Source organism: Triturus cristatus, chromosome 1_2, assembly GCF_964204655.1.
Source record: "Triturus cristatus chromosome 1_2, aTriCri1.1, whole genome shotgun sequence".
Classification (NCBI taxonomy): domain Eukaryota; kingdom Metazoa; phylum Chordata; class Amphibia; order Caudata; family Salamandridae; genus Triturus; species Triturus cristatus.
In genome coordinates, this window is record NC_140580.1 from 1,082,163,394 (window position 1) to 1,082,185,597 (window position 22,204).

At 43.6% G+C, this 22,204-nt stretch overlaps 1 protein-coding gene across 1 annotated transcript in view; it reads left to right on the forward strand.

Moving 5' to 3' along the window:
* CCDC187 (coiled-coil domain containing 187) overlaps positions 1 to 22,204 on the forward strand; it is a 395,322-nt gene that overhangs the window by 236,485 nt on the left and 136,633 nt on the right. The window contains exons 14-15 of the mRNA XM_085613361.1: positions 6,023 to 6,213; positions 17,741 to 17,838. Of these exons, the coding sequence (XP_085469487.1) occupies positions 6,023 to 6,213; positions 17,741 to 17,838 (289 nt within the window). The remainder of the gene's footprint in view (positions 1 to 6,022; positions 6,214 to 17,740; positions 17,839 to 22,204) is intronic.

Consider the following 22,204-nt stretch of genomic DNA (forward strand, 5'->3'; position numbering starts at 1 on the left):
GCCCTGGAGTTCTGAGTCTTGTGAATGAGTCCTGTGGAAGACCTATAAACAGGGAGTGCACAGCATCTTCTTCCCCCCACCCCCATTGCAAATGGCCCTCTCTATGAGCACTGCATGAGTGCGGCACCTGCCTTGGAACCCCCTGGAAGCCATTTCCCCTGAAGCAGTTGGGCTCTCAACTTGTTAGGAGTGTGGTATCGCTGACTCTTGCACTATCGATTGGAGTGCTGTGGGGAAGTGAGGAAAGCGCTCCCGATACCGTCCTTCTTCCCAGAGGAACGAGGGCATCCTATGGGAGGCACCACGACAACAGACACTTGCCCTCAGATCTTAGTCTCCCCATATTTCAGCCTCCAAAACGCAGCGGACAGCAACCTCAGGTGCACGTTCAACCAAAGGTCCCCAAGCCTCCACCCCAGGAGTCAGTATTGGCCATGTTGTCGGCCACCCCGTCTCCAGTGGATCTGATCAGCCAGTTGGAAGGTATGCTAGAGAAACACACAGGAATGTTTTTCAAGGCCCTACTAGCCATACATGATTTTCAAAACTGCCATGGAGGCCCAAGTCGCAGCGCTACAAATCGAAAATGGGTTGCTGTCAGCAGACCATGCCAAACTCATAGAACGGGTGGACGAAACAGAATCCTCAGTGATTTCAATCAGGCCTTCTTTGTTGATCATGCAGGACCAAAGGAAATCCTTGCAAACTGAGGTGTGGGACCTAAAACCAATGGCAAAGGATGCAGAAGGGTGGTCCTGGCGCAATAATATCAGATTCCTAGGCTTTCCCGAAGTGGCTGAGGGTCCGAATGTTGTATTTTTCCTAGAGGATTGGCTGATGACAACAGTCCTAGCCACCGGGATGGTGAAGTTGTTCTGCATTGAAAGGGCACAAATGATCCCTGGACGTCCCTACCCCTCCCGGGACTTTACCCGTCTCATCATAGCTCGCCATCTCAATAGCTGCGATGTGTCAGTCCTTTTGGACGCGCTTGTCTCTGTCGCACATGTCCACACATCAATTGCCAAGATGCTTGCTCACCCACGGCTCTTATACTTTTTCGTAGCGATACCATTAATGCAGAGACAGGGATGTACTGCTCCAAATGTTCAGGGCAAAGGGTCCCTAGACCTTTAATGGCAACTCCATACTTGCATACCCAGACTATATGTCATAGGTCCAGAGGCGGCACAACTTTTTTGGGGCGATCAAAGCACAGCTGCTCTCCTTGGGATTATCATATGCACTGTTATTTCCTGCCAAGCTCCGAGTTGTGGATGCTGACACAACCCACTTTTTCCCATCCCTGGAGGATGTCTGGGCTTGGTTGCACTCTAAAGGGGTACACAAACCACCAGAGTATTCTGGTAATGGTTTATTGGGCTGGTCCGGTAGGAGGTCTAAATGCAGCTGCCACCCCAGCAAACCAAGATCCCGCCCTACAGAGGAACGAGCGCTGGTGATGGTGGTGGTCTCCACTCACAGTACCAACAGGTTCCATGTACTGGTCCCAGACCTAGATCTGGATTTGGAGCTGAGGGCTCCCAGCTCAGTGAATTCTGACAGGGGCTCTCTGCTCACGCTGATGGGATCACCTCGCAGGGAGATGCCTGATCCGTAATACCATCCTGGTGGGAAGTGCGAGGCGGCATTGAACTGCGTGCTGGAGATGAGTTGGAGGTGCCTTGGAAGTCCCCTGCTCTCTCCTCACCAGTGATGTGGGGCTCGATGGCCATGAGTCACGTAGCCGGCTCCAGGTATGGATCGCTGGGGTACTATGGCTCTGCTGTCCCATATGCCTGGCCCATCCCTCAAGAGACTTCTGAATGGACTTTTTAGCATTGAAGGCACATATTACATGCTTATTGTGTTGTTTGGGACTTTGTGGCACGACACCTGTTAGCATCCGAGCCAGAGCTACGGGGGTTGTTATTCATTTACTTTTTTAAAAAATATTCTGTTTATTGAAGTTTTAAAGTCAGGTAGACAGAAAATCCAAATAAAGAGCAGAGCATATAAATGTAGGTAATACATCAATCCACTGACATAAACAACTGTGAGATAAACAGCGGCTTTGCAATACACAGAGGGACAGCAATGAAGAAGGTAATTAATTATTGCAAGAAAAAAGGGGGGATGGCGCAGTGAAGGAAAGAGTGTGTGGTCAAGGGAGCAGCCACCGGAGAGTGAAGCAGGAGCTCTTACCCTGGTGTCTCCATGCACATTAGTGAGGGGGCTTCACTAGGCTGCGGCACGCCGCAACTCAAACCCTTCGCATCTGAGGGCACTTATTGTAGGGTGCCATGTTAAGCGCTATTCTGCAGCTTGTGTGCCAGGGTCAATGCCCTCCACTCACACACCATCCCGCAACCTTTTTTTTTAACAATCTTTTTATTAAACTTCTATTCACTCAGATTTTTCATAGTACTCGAATTACAATGTTCAAAGATACGTAGCCATCTGCGCATCACGTTTATTTTGCAAACATACGCATTGTATGATCATATACACGGTATAAAAGAACAAACAAGTCTATCTTCGTGCCAACCTTGAGCCCAGTGCAGTCACACCCCTCCAACTGACCTCCTTCCGGTCCTCTCTTGAACTATATATGTTTCTGAACGTTCCTATCTTCTGGCCCATTACAATAAATTCCCAACCCACCTTGGATCTGAGACCAGTTTATGATCAATGTGTCTTTTATAACATACACCTGTTAGGTCCTGCCACACTGTACCTCCTGGGTGTCCCCTCCCTGTGAGCTATCTATCCCCTGCGTCTCTGTTTCATTCTCTCCCAAAAAAAGCGCTCAACACCCCATCGAGGGTAACCAGCGCTATATAAATGCAAACCTTTTCCCCTCTTCTATCCCTCCGCTATCCTTCGAAATCCAAATAACTGATTAACCTATCTACCACTCTAATTACTTTCATATTTCACTATACTAATTCAACACTAATCCTTCTTGGGTTCCGGAGTAGCATACTACTCGCCGAAAAAGCGCTTTGACGCCTCGTCAGGGGTAGTAAGTGCTATATAAATGCAAATACAATACAATACAATAAATAAATAAAGGCTGCACAGGTACCATTATAGTCAGTGTCTGCCTCAGTGAAAGAGTGTGATGACATTGAAGTGCCCTCTAAACCTCACCAGGGTGAAGAGGTGAAGGACTTTGTTGGGTAAATTGATGTTGTCACAGATCCTTATTACAGATAGACCTATCAAAAAAGGAAAAGGATGGAATGTGCACAGGTCATATCCTCTCCGTAGGAATGACAAACACCTCCAATGACCCCTTAGCATCATTAGCCTAAAATCTATTTGGTTTCCAGTGTCACTGGAGCACTGGCTCTGATGGTGGCTTCTTAATTCCTCCTTATACTGTGACATGTTGGAATATATGGTGGCCCTGATCAATTTACTGAAAAAGTCTTTTGAGGGTTTATTTTTCTGGGCAATTGGTGTACAAGAGACCAAGTAGCTGACCTATCAAAGAAATTTCAACATTCACTAGTAACTCCATGGTTTGTGCATGCCTTCACTGAGGTAGTACCAAGCATGCCAGGAGATGGGGAGTAAAGCCCAACGAGATGGAGTGGAAGGTTCATTCTAGTCTCTAAGGAGTATTCCTGTTCACTGACGTGGTGTCTCAACATCCAGTCTGTCCATAGCTGCAAGGATGCTTTATTAGGCCTTAACATCCTGACGGATTGTCTTGTGTGCCAGAGAAATAGCAGAAAATGTTCTAGACATACCCTCCAACGCGTCTGAGCACTGGTGCTACTCTACTGTCACAACTAGGGATAGACCAGTCAGAGTAGTGACTGAGTTCTCCTCACTACCCCAGCACACACCTTACTCATCTGTAGCAGAGGGGGAAAGCTGCAGGATACACATAGGACATTTTCTATGAGTAACTTCAATATGTTCAATAATTGCACGGACTCACATCAGGGAACCATGTTGGAGAATCAAATCACAACCTTAGCTGGCAAGTGTTTTGGCATTATTAAATAACTCAAAAGCTTTATCCATCTTTTACCTATCTCGGCCCAGAAGACAGTGATTCAAGCTTTAGTTATCTCTCGTTCGGACTACTACAACCTCCTCTGTCTGGATGCTTCCCAGGCTAGGATTAAGAGACTCCAGTGGGTGCAATCTCTGCGGCTTGCCTACTGCTCAAGCTCCCTAAGCATGCATTGATGGGCACGGCGCTTCACAAACTGGAGAAGAGACTTTCTTTCAAAGCTCTTTGTTTCTGTTATAGGATTTTTAGGAAGGCTGGCCCAGATTATTTGAATCCCCATCTTACTCCCTGTTCTCCTATGAGATGTCTCAGGTCTTCAGAAGCATAGTGCAGGTTCTCAGAGTTAGGAAAGCTCGCTACGGTGGAAGATCTTTTAGCCTTCTTGCAGCTCAACTCTGGAACTCTCTTCCTCTGCAGCTGAGGCAGTCTCCCCCAGAATCTCTGTTTCAGAAAAGTCTTAAGACTTGGCTTTTCCGATAGGCCATTCCCTTGTGTCTGCTATCTCCTCAGTTGTCTTTGACCTCTCAGCACTGGGACACTGCTTTTAGGAGTAGCTATGCGCTTTATAAATCATATTAATTCATTCATTCATTATCTGTTTTTTTGCCCATTATACTGATTGTCGAGTTAAACGTGGCTGTAGAATTTTATAAGCACCAAAGGTACATAGGATTATAGGAGGGTTTGAGAATGTGTAAATCTGTGCACTCAGGCCCACTATTTTTGTTATTTCCCATTATGCGCTTTTTGCTTTGAGCATTCGTAGTCCATCCCTCAAACCTGCAGTCTGCTAGCGTGTCACGCAAGAACACATTCTCGCTGCGGCAGGAGTTTGTATCAAATCCATAGGATGCTGCACTGATAATGACATGCTAACAATATATATAGTTGTATTGTGTAACCAATGCTGACAAACTTTAGGTTATTTTATCTGAAATAAACTTACTTAACTGACTGACCACACATGCATTATCTAGTGCCTCCTCTGAACTCTATAGAATCACTTAAGAGCTTCTGCAAATGTCGTAAGGGCGAAAGAAAAGAACAGGAGAATCACCTTATTTAGGAGAGCTGGCGTTTGTCTATAACCTCGTTCATGTATACATAGTGAACATCCTTCTGTAGCCATAACATAGCTGATGAATAGAAAAACCACACCCTCTAAAGTTTTATACCATCATCCTCAATATGAACTTAATTGAACAAATCGGCATCATATGTACCTATATATTTTAATCAATCAATCAACTTGGATTTGTAGAGCGCAGCTCATCACCCGCGAGGGTATCTAGGCCCTAGGTTCTTGCAGGGATCAGTCCAAATGCCCGGTCTTGAGTCCCTTTCTGGATTTCGAGAGAGAGGATGATTGTGGGAAGTGAAGGGGGAGGTCGTACCAGGACTTGGCGGTGAGGTATGAGAAGGATCGTCCTCCACTGTAGCTTCTGCGGATGTGGGGAGTGTGTGCGAGGGAGGTGGAGCGCAGGTGTCTGGAGAGTTGGTGGAAGTACAGGTGGTGGTTGATGTCTGCAGGTCCCTATTCGCGGAGGGCTTTGTAGGAGTGAGTCAGCATCTTGAACTGGCATCTTTTCTGAGGTGGGGCCTTTCTCACTTCTAACTCTACACATTCGTAGTCTCAGGTACATTTTATCAATTGGTTACCCTCTAAAATGTTCCGATAAGTGGGAATTGTGTTAAAATAATGAAAATGGGACACATTTCTGGTGTAGCCATTGCTTTGGTATTTCCAGATCACAACTACCAGTTGAGAACTGAAAAATGAAAAATATTAACAGAATAAAAAAAAAAATTAAAACATTTTTCAAAATGTTTAGCACAGCAAATATATGCTGTCCCTGTTATCATAGGTCACAATAGGTAAGTACTGGCAGAAATGGTTTGTTTGATCTAGTTATGCTGCAGGAGTTGTGAACTGCCTAATTATATCTACAATATTTGGTTTTATATCTGAATAAAATGTTTTTTATTGTTCAGAAGTCCTCCAAGAAAAGCAAATATAAACCGTGAGCATGGAGCAATGGATGCCTCTGTTGACACACAAAATTCTGGGGACGTGAAGTTATCTCCACCTCAAAACAAATTTCCAGTTCTCACTGCTCAGAAGAACTCTCGTCTCCCTGAAGCAAGAAACGAGATCGTGGTTTATGGCGTCACAAAAGAGGCTGGTAAGAAAGCATTATGTTTAATTCTTATTTTTGTAGTGACAGGCTCACTATTCTTTCCAGCCATAAACATTTACATGAAGCATAAAAAGATACAGAATCGCTTGTACGTCACCTTTCGAATAGTTATACAATTGTCCAGAGGTGCACGACTTTAATATATACGGATTGGAGGAACTGCAGTTCATATAAAGGATGCATACATTATAGGATAGGTCCACTTGTCCCTATTTAGCTTGTCAGTATCTAAAGTTATTGGGCCATCCTCTCCCTGTAAATGTACAGCTACCGCAGAGTGCAATACTGGGGTTAAATTCCTTCTCCCTGGGCTATGAGTCAAAGCCTCATGAAAGGGCCGAAGAGGCAGTCAGCATTAAGGACCAGTGCAACCCTTTGCAGAAAAGCTATAATGCCTTAGAACATTCCACCTGGGTGAGTTCATACTGTGTTAGCAGAGAGCACGCTGTGCCAGGGTAGCAGCTGCAGTAAATAAGTGAATAAAATGAAATACATTAGTAAATGTTTAAAATGAAACAGATAGAAATACAAAGAGAAACTGGGCTGATGGAGTGAAGAGCCGTTATTCACCCTCTTCTACGGCTCTATTGTTGATGGAGCTCCCAGCATTCTAGTGTTCTAATTAAGCATTGCTGCCCACATTTGGGGCAATAATGGCTGTTAGTTACCCCCTCCCTTGCAGTTTTGTGACTGAACTGCAGATAAGTGTAATAAGGCTATTAGCACCACCCACCTCCCCTCCCTTGATATAAGACGGCGTAGCAAGAGCAGGTGCATTGTTGGGGGCTCAGCAAGAGCAGGTGCATTGTTGGGGGCTCAGCAAGAGCAGGTGCATTGTTGGGGGCAGAGCAAGAGCAGGTGCATTGTTGGGGGCTCAGCAAGAGCAGGTGCATTGTTGGGGGCTCAGTGATGAAAAATAGCTCCTCCCACAAGCACTACGCCTAGTTCCATCCCTTGCGGAATGTACGGTAATGTAAGCCCGAATTCCAAAGAGCAGTAGGAAGTATAAACAAACCTGTTGCAGGCAGTGCATGTGATGAATAGACCCCGGTCATGCATATTTTTCCCCCATTTACCGCTCCCAAATTAGAGCATCGGGGAACCATCCAGACCTCAGTTTTGATAGGGTGAGTGTAACCTGAGCAGGTGATACCTAACCCCAAAGCGCTCTAGAGCCACTAGGTAATTTGAGTTCAAATATTTGGTCATCAGGCTTCTGATTGGAAGCTTTTCCTGGCTCCTCCTCTCCGTGGCGCCCCCAAGCCATTCATTCAGGGTCTGATTTACAAAGGGCCTTCACACCCATGGCGGAAGCCCCTCAGTCGTGGGGGAGTCTGCACTCGGGGCGGAATCTCCGCAATGAGAATTACATTCATTTATACTGCCTGATCGTCACCAGCCGATACCACAGCAATGAATCAGGGTAAACTTGCTTAGGTAAGTTGAGGTACTTTCAAAAGTCCCTATGATATATTAAACCTCAAAGAACTAATTTGGCTAATATTTTGCACTTGATCCCTCCAAGTACATTTATAGAGTTTTATACAGTGCGGCCCGAGATGGTATCGGAGTGTTTTACAAATATTCAGGGACAATAAAGAGGGAGACAAGTAGAGCAAAACAACAACAGGAACATGCGAGGTACAGGAGCTCACAGGAGGACCGATATATCGCAACGCCGAAAAGTCAATATCCAAGAACATGTATAAGCAATAACAAATAAGGGTCTAGAAAACTACAATATGTTCAGGAACAAACAGGATGTAGCAGCGTCAATCTGGGAGAGGAAGGCGGTAAAAAGAGGAAAAAGCAGTCTGAACGGGAAGCGTTATAACATGGTCCCAAGGGTGGAGAAGGTACATTTCTAGTTCAGAGAGTTTTCATCAGTATTATTTTCACTTTTTTGAAAGATGCCATTGAGGGATCCAGTCTGGTTTGCCAATATAAGATGGGTAGGGAATGGATTTTCTGATTTATTCCATTTTTCTCAAATCGCATCTCCAGTCCATAGTCAACATCTCGAATGATTATCAAACATCTTGAAAATAACATTATGAAAAAGGGAAAGTCCCAGTTACTTCCATTGATCCGGATTCCAGCACTATTGTGTCCCATGATATTTACCTCACACACGTCAAGAACTGTGGAGTAGGCATCTCACCAAAACCAACATTCACTGACGAAAGGCCTCATGAGACGTGCTCTCCTGTGAGGGGTTTACCGCCAGCTCCAGGTCACAGGAAACCCTGTTTCCACTCCTCTGATTTCATTTAACAAACGAGGGACTTCCGGGAGTTGGGTGTTTTCTCGCTTCAGTGAACCAGGGACAATCACACCTACAAAAATGAATTTGCAAAAGGAAAGCCCTGGTCTTGAAACAATGTTACCGATACACAAAACAATGAGTAACTATAGCACCCAGGGATGGAAGCAAATATGCAGCACTTAAAAATTCACGAGAAACCTGCAAGAATTGCAGACTTCCATAACTACTAGAAAGGAATTGTGAATATTTCCTTTTGTGCAACCAAAGTGTTTTCCGGCTGCCCGCTTGTGCATAGTGTACACCGGCACGAGTGAATACGCAGTCCCGGGAGTACAATTGCACATTTTTTCTCAATGTCCCATCGTGCACAGCTCCTTTGGTCTGCACTGTGCTAGTACATCCAGTGCAAGGCAGCATTATGGGTTGGTCTGACCATACGTTGCCCTACCGCAGCGCTATGCTGAGACCAGGTCAGAAAACAGCTCTGTCACATTTTGTCCTCAGGTACTTTGAGTCCTGTCTGGTGTACGTTTCCTGTTTCCAGAGTCCTTCTTCTTTGCATCCATGCATTTATCCTCTAGCACCTGCTTGAGTTGCAGGGACACACTGGAAGTTCAAGACCTTCTGCGGTAACTCACCGCACTGGGCCAGCAGTTGCCACTGTGGCTTGTGATGCGTGTGTGTGTCTGTAAGACCCACTGGGGCAGATCAATAAAGGCAAAGGGCATCCTGTTGAAAAGGCTGTTCCAGAAACAATGGGCAGCTTGCCTCACTCACCCGGGTGTCTATGGCTTGACCAAGCAGGACAGATGGCACATGGCTCCCTGGGGGCTTCTGGGAGCCATAGAGCAATGGACAAGCTCCCTCTTCTGCAGATGGAGTAGGCAGAGGAGGCCTTTTCTCTTCTAGTGACTCGCATCATTGTCACATTATTGAATCCTTATAGAATGTGAACAAGATGAATGACTTAGGCGTTGCAGGGCAAGGTCGGGGTCACATTACTGACAACCAGTCAGTGAAAACTCACAATCCGAGCTCTCAAGCATGCTGGTTGTGTGTGGGGGTAGCTCCAACAGGCTATGTTTTTATTTACATTCTGAAGCTTACAGGGACTATACAAGGAGTGTCAGTGCTCCAGCCCAGCAAAATAAAATGTTCTCAGGTAGAGCGCTCTTTACCTACTGAAAGAGGTCATATTCGAACCTAGTTTTTTTGGTAATTTGAAAAAACATCTGGGTGGTGGCCCTCGTTTTCTTTCTCCCTTACCACACCTTATATAAACATCAGCTGCAATATTTATGAACATGACAACATGTACCAGAATTCAAAGAAATCTCCACATGTTAATTTACACATGGACTCTTTAAGCCAGAGAGCTATTGTTAGGTTCAAAACCTCTTCCAAAAAAATGTAGCAACAGCAGTAAGGTTCCCAGTAGAGGGGTTCCTCCCAGCCTACACCAAGATCCAGGCAGGACTTCTGCTTCCCTTCAGCTGCCCCTTGTCTCACCTACATTCTATATGACTTCACATAGGTCTGTGACCCAGCACCTCGATAGCCACACAAACAATTTTCTTCTTCATAACATAGTAGTGTTCCAAATACCCCTGGGCAGAGACCTCTGCTTCACCAGCGGAGTGTGCGGAGATTTGCCTCCTCCGCGTTCCGCGGAGAAGGCAAATCTCCACACACTCTGCAGCAGAGCGGAGTTGGCCAGCCCCCGCCTCCACCCCCTTATATTAACATGTAAATCTACATTACTTCTAGTAAATTAAAACCACTTACCTGGCATGCAGCGTCCCCGGGCTGCCCTCCTACTCTTCCTCGCCGTCTGGGCAATTCTTTGAGAAAACTGTGCATGGTTTTAATGTAATTTTAAGTAATGTAGAATTAATTGTTAATATGGGGGGGTGGAGGCAGGTGGCATAGCGTAGCGGAGTTCCATGGAGTTTCTTCGCAACTCCATGGACCTCTGCGTAGCCCTGCTACGGCCACTATGCCCGGGATTAGTTCCAAACTAAGGGCCTGATTTAGATCTCGGGATATGAAAGTGGGGAAACCCAGTATACCCTTGGAGGCTTGGGCAGTCAAATCAATAATGAGTAACAGGTGCCTACAAGGGATTTTGTTTAAAGATTCTTACTCTGGTGTACTATACACGTAGTTACTTGGGTGTTCAACCCCAATTGGTTTTGAACCCTTAACCAATCAAAGCATATGTCAAATTATTGGAAATATTAACACTCAATGAATGAGAAAATAATATCAAAAACACGAGAACATATTTTTTCGAAAAAGTACAGACTCTCTCATCTATTTCCAATGCATTCATTGTATTTTAGTAACTGTTCCCTGTATTCTCAGATCTGTTACTTTTTTGATTATTTTGGAATAGATGTATACATTCATGATTTGCAGGTTGATTTGTACATCCTCATTCATGGTGTTTTGCTATATTAATTATCTTTGATTGTACCCTCTTGAATTTTATCTATATAACATTTTTGTACTTTTTCGGAAAAAGATATTTCCGTGTTTTTGATATTAGTTTCTCATTCATTGAGTGTTAATATTTCCAATAATTTGACATATGATTTAGATCTCGGCAGACGGGTTACTCGGTCACAACGGTGACGGCTATCCCATCTGGCGAAATATAAATCCCATAGAGTACAAATGGATTTATATTTTGGCGGACGGGATATCCGTTACTGTAGTGACAGAGTGACTCGTCCACCAAGATCTAAATAAGGCCCTGAATTGCAGTAAAGAAAAGATGAATCAAAGAGGCGCCACCTCATCAGACCTTAATGGGGTAGCATGGCGGCCCTGGCTTCCTGATCTTCCAGCCACACGATACGACAATGACACCCTCTGTGCAACACGTAAGGCACCATCACGCCCTACGCAACACATTCGAGGAGGCATACTATTAAGGCACATCTGATTCGGCATTACAGTAGACATTTTTTTGCATATTAATGAATAGATTTGCATACAGATTTGTACATGTAAATTTGTACAAATCTCCCTGTGAATTTGGTGCTGAACAGCGTACTGAGCATCACACAATTACTGGTGAATCATCCATAATTTGCCACCCTCAGATGTTTATTGAATCTAGTCCTTTGAAGCTTGAATTTTCAAAATGTTCCAGAATCAGCTACATTTATAAACTCGGTTGATTTATCATTTGAAAGATAAAACTTGACAGATAAGACTTTTTTTTTATAAACATCTAATATAAACTACAAAAAGGATTGAGCATAATGTAAGTTTTGTTCAAAAACTAAATATCACAAATGTAAATATAAATTTACATTGAAGGTAAATTTAAAATTCATTGTTTTCATTGGCACTCCATGGATCTTTGATAGTAGCAGTTTGATACTCTCACAGGAAGGTCACCGCCCGATGCTGTGTTAGAGTAGATATCTGATTCAACCTTGGATATAAGCAGTCAAAGGTTTGGTCAGCTGACAGTGACTTGTCATGCAGTTATGACTCTCCCTGTTTGCTCAGCATGATCATATCAGCTGGTAAACATCAGTGTGCGCTGGTAAACATTACATCAGCTTTTCCGCCTCCGACGACGTACTGGAGGGACAAGGAAGGAGGACAAACATCCTAGCGATAGTAACTCCAAAGAATACAGAAGCCACAGCATAGGAATTGACATCTAAACCATACAGCTGTCTATATCAAGAGTAAACCCCAAGACCTGCAGCATATGAAGAAGAAACAATGGCTGACCTACAGCTCCACCAAGGTTTGCATATTTGTCTTGATTTACTCTCCGAATGTGAATGGCTGCCTTACCTGTCATTCAGGTTTTGCATGTTCAAGTTCCTGTAGAATTGACACTTTAAAGGTGTACCTTTGAGAAGCACCTAGCTTGGAATCCACCCTTAGCACTCAGATCTAAATACTTAAAGAATTGACTTTAGGCATGAATAAATTGTTCTAATTCAGTTTGTTGTTTAGGCACAGGTAGCTGGTGAACGCATTGAAAATATTTCAGAGGTAAAGGGTGCTTTGGAAGATGCAATACAGAGACTTCCTGGCTTTTTAACTTACAAAGGTAGATTATTACCTGATATCTCATGATTTATCTTTGGGTTTGATGCAATTTGTGGGCTGTTAGAAACCTGTGCAGCAAACAAATGTGTTTCTAAAAATGTCAGCTGGTTATCTTTGCTAATAGTGATAAACTAATTGTTTATCAGCTGTCTCAGGTGTGTGTGTGCGTAAGTGTGTGTGTGTGTGTGCATGCGAGCACTGATCCAAAGCCTAAAAATATCAGATATTGTACAATTATGTGTGGCTGCATAACCATAGCCTCCTTATGTGCTGCATGTTAGAAATGTTGGTCTCCAGTTGGCAGTGAATTGCACCCTGTTCATGTAGGGTACCTTATTCTAGTCAGGGTAAGGGAGTTACACATCCATGCCCACCCCTTTGATAGCTTGGCACGAGCCGTCAGGCTTATCTCAGCGGCAATGTTTAAAGCGAATGTATGTCATTACATCGCATAGTAATACCACGCATGCCATTACAACGCGGGTATTACTACGCGATGTCAGTGACATCGCATGCCATTACATCGCAAACTATTACTACGAATATGCCTTTACCACGCATGCCATTACAACGCAAAGGCATGCGTGGTAAAGCTATATTCGTGCTTAGTTTGCAAGGTAAGTGACTACCCTACCCCTACACAACCCTTCCCCGCCCCACTCCTCTCTCTACAATTACATTACACTGCACGACCCCCCAACACTACACAAACACTATCCTTTACCCTTAAAATACTACACAAACACTACTACACTACCCTAAACCCTAAAACACTACACTAGCCTAAACCTTACAACACCACACTACACAAACACTACACTACCCTAAACCCTAAAACACTACACTACGCAAACACTACTACTCTAGCCTAAACCATAAAAAACGACACTAGCCTAAACCCAAAAAAACACTACACTACACAAACACTACTACACTACCCTAAACCCTAAAACACTATATCACTACACTACACAAACTCTACAAAACTACCCTAAATCACTACAACACTACCCTAAACCCTAATACACTACATTACACTACAAAAACACACTAAAACGTTAAAAAAACACACTGAACACTGCTTTTACACTACCCTAAACCCAAACAATTATCTCCTACCCCAAGCGCAAACCCCCTTACCTCTCTCCTCTCCAGCGTCGCCGTGGGATCCTGCTTCCTCCTTCCTGCTTGCTTCACGTGGTTGTGAGGAAACAGCCTGAGTTTCCTCACAACGACTTGGATAGCCGCCACATTACATCGCATGCGTTGTAAAAGCGCATGCGATGTAATGGTATGCGTGGTTTTACCACGCGTTGTAACATCTCATGTGTTGTAACGCATGCGATGTAATAGCAATGCGTGGTAAAACCCGCGTTGTAATGGCTGTTCCCCGTTTAAAGCAGTTGTACATAAACACACAGTAACACAGTGAAAACACTATAAATGGACACCCCACCAGGTTAGAAAAATAACCAGTATTTATCTAAATAAAACATGACCAAAACAACAAAAATCCAATTTACACAAGTAAAATATCACTTTTGAAAGGTTCAGCACAGTTCAGTCCATAGGAAACTATGTATGTGTCATTTTTATCACAAAGTACCTGGGCTGCGTCAAAATCAAAGACAAAAACAGGTGCCGGGGATGTGAGGGGCTGGAAAAGCAAAGCGATGCATCGGTTCCTTACTCCCAGGCGAGGTGATATGTCAGTTCCTTAATCCAGCGCTGGGCAGATGATGGGTTCGTTCCTTACTGCAGTGCACGGGGGGGTGATGCGTCAGTTCCTTACTGTGAGGGGAGGTGATGCATCGATTTGTGGACACGCATCCTCGGTTCCTTGCTGCTGGGCAATGTTGATGAAGAACTTGGTGCACAGGTGCAATGCATTGAAAATCCAGATGAGCTGGCTTGATGCAGCGGTGGCAAAACAGGCGCGGCATTGATTTTCCAGCCGCGAAGCAGGTGATGTGTCGATCTCTTTAAACGCACAGCAGGGCCTTCGTTGGAGTAGGAGCGGGTGCCATGGACGCCGATGATAAAGTGCTCTGGGCTTGAGCTGCGGTGATCTTTTAGCTGCACCGCAGGTGCCGCATCAATTCTTCGGCCGCACCGAAGCAATGCGTTGGAATTTCGACCGCTCTGTGTTGCTGCGGCGGGAAAAACAGGCTCTGAAGGTCAATGGGTGGATTTTCTTCAGTCCTTTGCAGCAAAGCCAACCTCCAAGGGTTTCAGAACTGGAATTGGCTCCAGTTGGCAGGTCAGAACTCCCTGCAGAGGATTTCAGGGGCTGCAGGTGAAGTCTTTGATGGCCCAGAGAGTTCTTAATAGAAGGCAAGCACACACAAGCCCTTGGAGAACCTTGGCAAGCAGGATACAGAAAGCAAAGTCCAGTCATTTTTACTGCTCAAGGCAGAAGCAACAAGCAGTAAGCCAGCACAACACAACAACAATCAGAGTGGTAGTTCCCCTCCTACAGCTTCTCCTGCTCTTCTTCTTGGCAGAATCTCCTCTTGGTCCAGTAGTCTTCTGAAGTTATAGTGTCACAGCTCCAGTACTTAAACCAGTTTATGCTTTTGAAGTAGGCACACTTGAAAGGAAAGACTTTGTAGTGCACAAGATCCTGCTTGTCCCTGACCTGGCTCCAGACACACTACAGGGGGTGGAGACAGCTTTGTGTGAGGACAGGCACAGCACTATTCAGGTGTCAGTGGCAACTCCTTCCACCACTCTAGCTCAAGAAGATCCATCAGCCCGGTGATGGCCCATCAGGATATGCAAGACACACCTCAGCTCCCTTTGTGTGACTACCTAGAGTGAATGCACAAACAGGCCAACTGTCAGTTTAAACCAGACGTGGATTCCACAGGCAGGCAGAGGCACGGAATAAAGCAAGAAAATGCCCACTTTTTAAAAGTGTAATTTTCAAACCTGTACATTAAAATTGCAACTCCGCTAAAAGATGTATTTTTAAATTGTGAGTTCAGGGGCCACAAACTCCAAATCTCTATCTCTTCCCAATTGAAAGTTACACTTGTAAGAGGTTACAAGGCAACTCCAATTATAACCTATGGGAGGGATAGTCCTTGCCATAGTGAAAAACTAAATTGGCAGTATTTCACTATCAGGACATGTAAAACACACCAGTACATGTAATACCTTTCATAATCACTGCACCTTGCCCATGGACCTACCTTGGGCCTACCTTAGAGGGTGCCTTACTTGTAGAACAAGGGATAGTTTGGGCCTGGCAAGATGGTGCCTTTGCCAGGTGGACATGGCAGTTTAAAAATGCACTCACAGTCACTGCAGTGGCAGGTCTGACACATGGTTGCAGGGCTACTCAAGTGGGTGGCATAATCAGTGCTTCAGGCCCACTAGTAGCATTTGATTTAAAAGCCATGGGCACACGCAGTGCACTAAACTAGGGACTTATCAGTAAATCAAATTTGCCAATCATGGATAACCAATCGCAATCCCAATTTACACATGAGCACGTGCACTTTAGCACTAATCAGCAGTGGTAAAGTGCCCAGAGTTATATAAACACCAAAAACCAAAATGCAGCACACAGTCAAAAACAGGAGGTCAGAAGCAAAAAAAAACGGGAAAACCACGCCAAATATGTCAGGTCTAGCATGGCACATGATCTCACATATGACGACATGGATTGTGTAAACAGTGACACTTGTAGAGGTTCAAGCAAAGAGATAAACGTCTGCTATTGGTAAGGAGTAGTGGGCATAAGCCATATCTTGTGTCCCATCGATGCCGCTCATAGAAGAAGGACATGCCCTGCTGATACTAGAAGCTATGGTACTGGGCACAGGGTGTGCCTAAATTCCCCACCCTGTGCTGAATGCCCACTGGACATGGCTTCTGGCTACCGTGGGGTAATTTGCAAAGGATATGGCCAAAGGCCTCAGGTATGACAGGAGCACCACTTTCAGCACGCTTGTTGCTGAGAATGGCTCTGCTGCTTTACAATTGAAATTAATCTCTGCAACAAAGTTACTTGAGAGTCGGATTGCTGCTGTTTTTCCTTTAAATATAATCTCTGCAAGGACATCTAGAAGCTATTAGTGCCAAAGCCCAAAAGGTGCGTTTTCCATCCAAAGTCCCATATGAATGTTTGTTGTCTGTTACAGCAAATACTGCTGAACAGAGCTGCTGGAGCTGCTGTGCACTACATCTTACTATGCGTGCACAGAGGCCGTGCAAGCACTAGAGGAGTATATTCCTTATCAGTCGTACCTTATGCCCATATACATATAAGAGAAAAGCACATTTTAGAATGTATAGTTTTAATTTCCTTACAATGCGCTTAGCATCTAAAATATGATTTATAATAGCAGGCATTCTTGCCTGAAAGACATTTGGAATATTCGCACATTATCCCCACTAAAATGCACATTTCACAGAACATTGGCAGACATCTGCAGTCTTAGGCAAAGAATGAACACTATAGGATGAGGATCAGATGCTCTACTCTTTGTAGTAAGAAACTGAAATAAGAAATCAAGTAATATAAAAAATGCATAACAAGTAACATGTAATATGGTCCTATATTGCCTTCTCTGTGTTCATATGGCATATAAAAAAACACTCCGCCTTCGGCCACCTCGTGGTTATCTATCTATCTATCTATCTATCTATCTATCTATCTATCTATCTATCTATCTATCTATCTATCTATCTATCTATCTATCTATCTATCTATCTATCTATCTATCTATCTACCTACCTACCTACCTACCTACCTACCTACCTACCTACCTACCTACCTACCTACCTACCTATCTATCTATCTATCTATCTATCTATCTATCTATCTATCTATCTATCTATCTATCTATCTATCTATCTATCTATCTATCTATCTATCTATCTATCTATCTAGCTATCTATCTAGCTATCTATCTATCTATCTATCTATCTATCTAGCTGTCTGTCTGTCTGTCTGTCTATCTATCTGTCTCTATATATATAATATACATATACATATATATATGTATATGATGACAGAGGCCGAATGCTTTGCACACGTCATCTGAACCACGCGAGGGATATAAAGAACCAATATAGTATTGGCTTACAAGTTTTACCTGTAGTGGTGACATGTTGTACTATGGATTATTCTGTTGTGCCCCTTCGATTCCTTCACAGAGAAGGAGGATGCAAGCCTCGCTCATCCAAGGGAGAGTGATGACAACCATATTGTCAGTCGCCGCCACACAAGTCTTCACTTTGTTAAGAAATTAAAGGTAAGTGCACTTTTAGAACGTAGACAATGTACTGACGCTTGGATTTGCAAACTGTGCTTTTTTAGTTTTTCACTAAAGTAAATGTAATCTTCTGTGACTCCAACTTTTTAACAACTCAGCCAGGTGGGAGGAGGGCATTCAAATAGCACTGACTAGAGCCGTGCTGTTATACAAGGTCAGCATCACTTGACGTCAGCAGTTTCTTAAGATTGTTTCATTCATGGTCGGTGGATTTGTAGTGGGCCAAAAAACAACTTGAGATTTTTATCTAAAATGTTCCTAGTAAATTGAGCATTAGTGAAAACAAATGGTTTGAAAACTGCATGCATGTGGAGATAGAAGACACATGTGCTCCTGTCTCCCAGGGAGACTTCGGAAGCAGGCAGCGACACAACTGGAGTCAATATTCATCATTTTATTTTGCAGAAACTTGACGCTTTTGGGTGGTTTCAGCCACCTTGCTCACATAAATGTGTGTATATAGATATATATATGTCTGGCTGCGAATAAATCACTCTGGACCCACAATGTATGCGTATTTGTTCATTTCTGGAGGAGTGCTTACTTGGCAGTGAGCCTGCTGTTGGTGAAAACTAATACATATATATATAAGTCAGCAAAACCTGGAAGTGCACGCAAAATGCAACAGTGAGCCTCCCCCCCCCCCCTCCCGAGTGTAGTAATTGCCACGGTGCAGTCAGCTTGATAAGGGGATCAACAGTGGTATGAGCCGGAACATCGTATCCCTGGGGAATTGCGGAGGAGTGTGACTCATTGCCACGCAGTGGGACACCACTGGGTGTTTTGGATGTAATTCATCACTATGGATCTCGACGATGAACTACACGACCCATCATGCAGTTTGCTGGGAGATGCAGCGCGAGGAGGTGCACACCTCTAATAGGAGGAGGGGCTGAGAGACTACTAATTGGGACCCCAGGTGAATCAACTTACCTGTGAGACTGGCACTGATGAAGGCCGTTCCGGCCAGAAACGTGTCTGCCCTAGCGTTTCACGGACCTGTGAGTTCAACTGCGCTCAAAACTGCTCATGAAATCCACTTGAAAACCGGAGCTGTGTCCTGCCTGCTTTTTACCAAAAAGTGAGCATCTGGTTTGCATGTTGGGCCGGTATTGTTGACACCGGCAGGGAGCACGCCCTCTCGATCTGTAGCACCGTGTGAAGTCAGCAAAACCTGGTAGTGCACGCAAAATGCAACACGGAGCCCCCCCCCCCCCGAGCGGAGTAATTGCCACGGTGCAGTCAGCTTCAGCATGGGGAGAGAGGAGGCGGTATTGTACTACCTGATAAGGTGATCAACAGTGGTATGAGCCGGAACATCGTATCCCTGGGAAATTGCAGAGTGTGACTCATTGCCACACTGTGGGATACCACTGGGTGTTTTGGATGTAATTCATCACTGCATGGATTTCCACGATGAACTACACGAACAATCATGCAGTTTGCTGAGAGATGCAGCGCGAGGAGGTGCACACCTCTAATAGGAGGAGGGGCTGAGAGACTACTAATTGGGACCCCAGGTGAATCAACTTACCTGTGAGACTGGCACTGATAAAGGCCGTTCCGGCCAGCAATGCGTTTGCCCTAGCGTTTCACGGACCTGTGAGTTCGACCGCGCTCGAAACTGCTCATTAAATCCACTTGAAAACCGGAGCTGTGTCCCGCCTGCTTTTTACCAAACAGTGAGCATCTGGTTTGGATATATATAGATATATATTTATATATATCCACGCTCAATTTTCTTGTTTATATCCCTTCAAGAAAAAAGCACTCTCTGGGGTTTTTCTACATCCATATTCCTTTATTTAGGAGCAAACACGACGCGTTTCGGCGTCCGCCTTATTCAAATGTTCGAATAGCGTGCCAAATGGATGGTGCATTTTTTATCAAATCAACAGTTCGTCACATGATGCATGTCGACACAAACAGTAACAACGGACAACTAAAGACAGTGAATTGTCTAGCAAGCATGGGCGCCATATTGGTGCATATTCCGATTGCATATAGTTGTCCCCTATTATAGACTGTGTTACTTATCTCAGAAATATTTCAGTTTAACACCAAAATCAGCATGTCGGTCACTCCATCAATAGACAGAATATATGTAACACCAGAGTTTTTTATATCAAGTTTGACAATTTTTGTCTTTTTTTCTTTTTCGGTGACATCATGTACTCGTGATTAAGCCATGCATTGGCCTTAAATCATATGCACCTGCTGCTAGCTAAATTTCTGCTATGCAACCTTATTCAACCGTATATCGGCCTATATGATTTCTTCACCTTAACAATAAGCATATGACAAAAATCATCTTTAGTTTTAAACTCACTTCCTCTTTTTTGGTAATGGAACATATTACAACATTTTTAAGAATCCATATAGTATACATTTCATATTTGATCGCTAACCACACATTTTCACATAATACTATGTTTAAAAACTGCCACATCTAATCTCCCAAATGTATTGCCAGCTCTTCACCAGAATTCATCCCTTTAGGTATCTTGGTCTGTAAATCAATTATATGTCTTGACTCTAACCTTCTTAATTTAAGCACTCTATCACCTGCTCTCATACTGGGTGGCACTTGATCAATTCCAAAATAGCGCAGCAGATCCCTATTGCTGGCATGTTTTTCGGTGAAATGCCTAGCCACAGGATACGTTGCATCATTTTTTGCTATTGCCCGCATATGCTCTAGAATACGAATTTTGATGGGGTGGATAGTGCTTCCAATGTATCGCAGCCCAGATGGACATATTAGACAATACACTGCATAAGCAGTGTTGCATGTTAAGAACTTATTTATGGTTCTCAGTCTTTTTATCCCTGGTACATTGTATGTATGTGTTCTTCGACTACCGAGACACACCTTGCATTTACCGCAAGGGTTGAACCCCCTCAATTCCCTCAGGATACCTGCTGAATTAGATTTAACCCCCAAGTGGCTATGTACTAGACAGTCTCTCAATGATCTTGCTTTTTTAAAGGTTATCTGTGGCGTTATAGGTATATCAGACCCTATGATATTGTCTGTCTTCAGGATGTGCCAATTTCTTTTCAAAATCATTCTGAGATCATTAGCATTCTCTGAGAAAGTGGTTATTATCCTGGACTGTGTAACATTCTCATCTTTTTTTCCTTTCTCTTTTTCTTTCAATAAATTCTCTCTTGAGATGCCTTCCACCCACTGTAAAGTGATATTCAGCAAATTCTCATCGTACCCTCTCTTTTTAAATCTGTCCTGATTTGGAAATCCCTCTCCTCCGTGCTGTTTTTTTTTAATCTTAAAAAGTCTCCATAGGTGATGCTTTTTATCAGTCTGGGTGGGTCATTGCTTTTAGCATGTAAAATTGAGTTGCCAGCTATAGACTTTCGGAATAGTGACATGCTGGGTTTACCCTCAATTATGCTGACTTTTAAGTCCAAAAAATTGACTGTCGCTGCATTGACCTCCCCACTGAACCTCAAATTGATGTTGTTGTTATTCAGATGATCAATGAATTGTAAAGCTAATTCCGTGGTCCCTTTCCAGACTATACACAGATCATCAATATATCGATGTCATGATACTACATTGCTCATCCATTCGTCATTCTCAGGCGACCTGGACACCTGCTTCTCCCACCAGCCTACGAATAAATTTGCGTAGCAGGGGGCGAAGCAGGTGCCCAACGCTTTCCCAGGCCATCTGCCTGTAATATTCCTCTCCAAACATAAAAATATTATTTGTGAGACAGAACTAAGTAAACTGTAACAACATCTTATTATGTTCAGTGAACTTAAGTGGTCATTTTGGCAAAAAATAACTTGGAGCCTCTAGGCCATGTTCAAGATTAATGCAGGTATATAAACTTGTGATAACCAAGACAATCAATTTATATCCAATGTCCCAGTGCAGTGAATTCTGGTTAAGAGCTGGCAGCACATTTGGGAGATTTAGATGTGGCAGTCCTTAAACATAGTATTATGTGAAAATGTGTGGTTAGCGATCAAATATGAAATGTACACTGTATGAATTCTTACAATTTTTGTAAGATGTTCCATTACCAAAGAAGAGGTTGTGAGTTTAAAACCAAAGTTGATTTTTGTCATATGTTTATTATTAAGGTGATGAAATCATATAGGCCGATATACGGCAGAATAAGGTTGCCTAGCAGAAATTTAGCTAGCAGCAAGTGCATATGATTTAACGCCAATACATGGCCTAATCACGAGCATATGATGCCACCGAAAAAAGAACAAAGACAAAAATTGTTAAACTTGATATAATTCTGTCTATTGATGGAGTGATCGACATTCTGATTTTGGCGTTAAATTGAAATATTTCTGAGATAAGTTACAC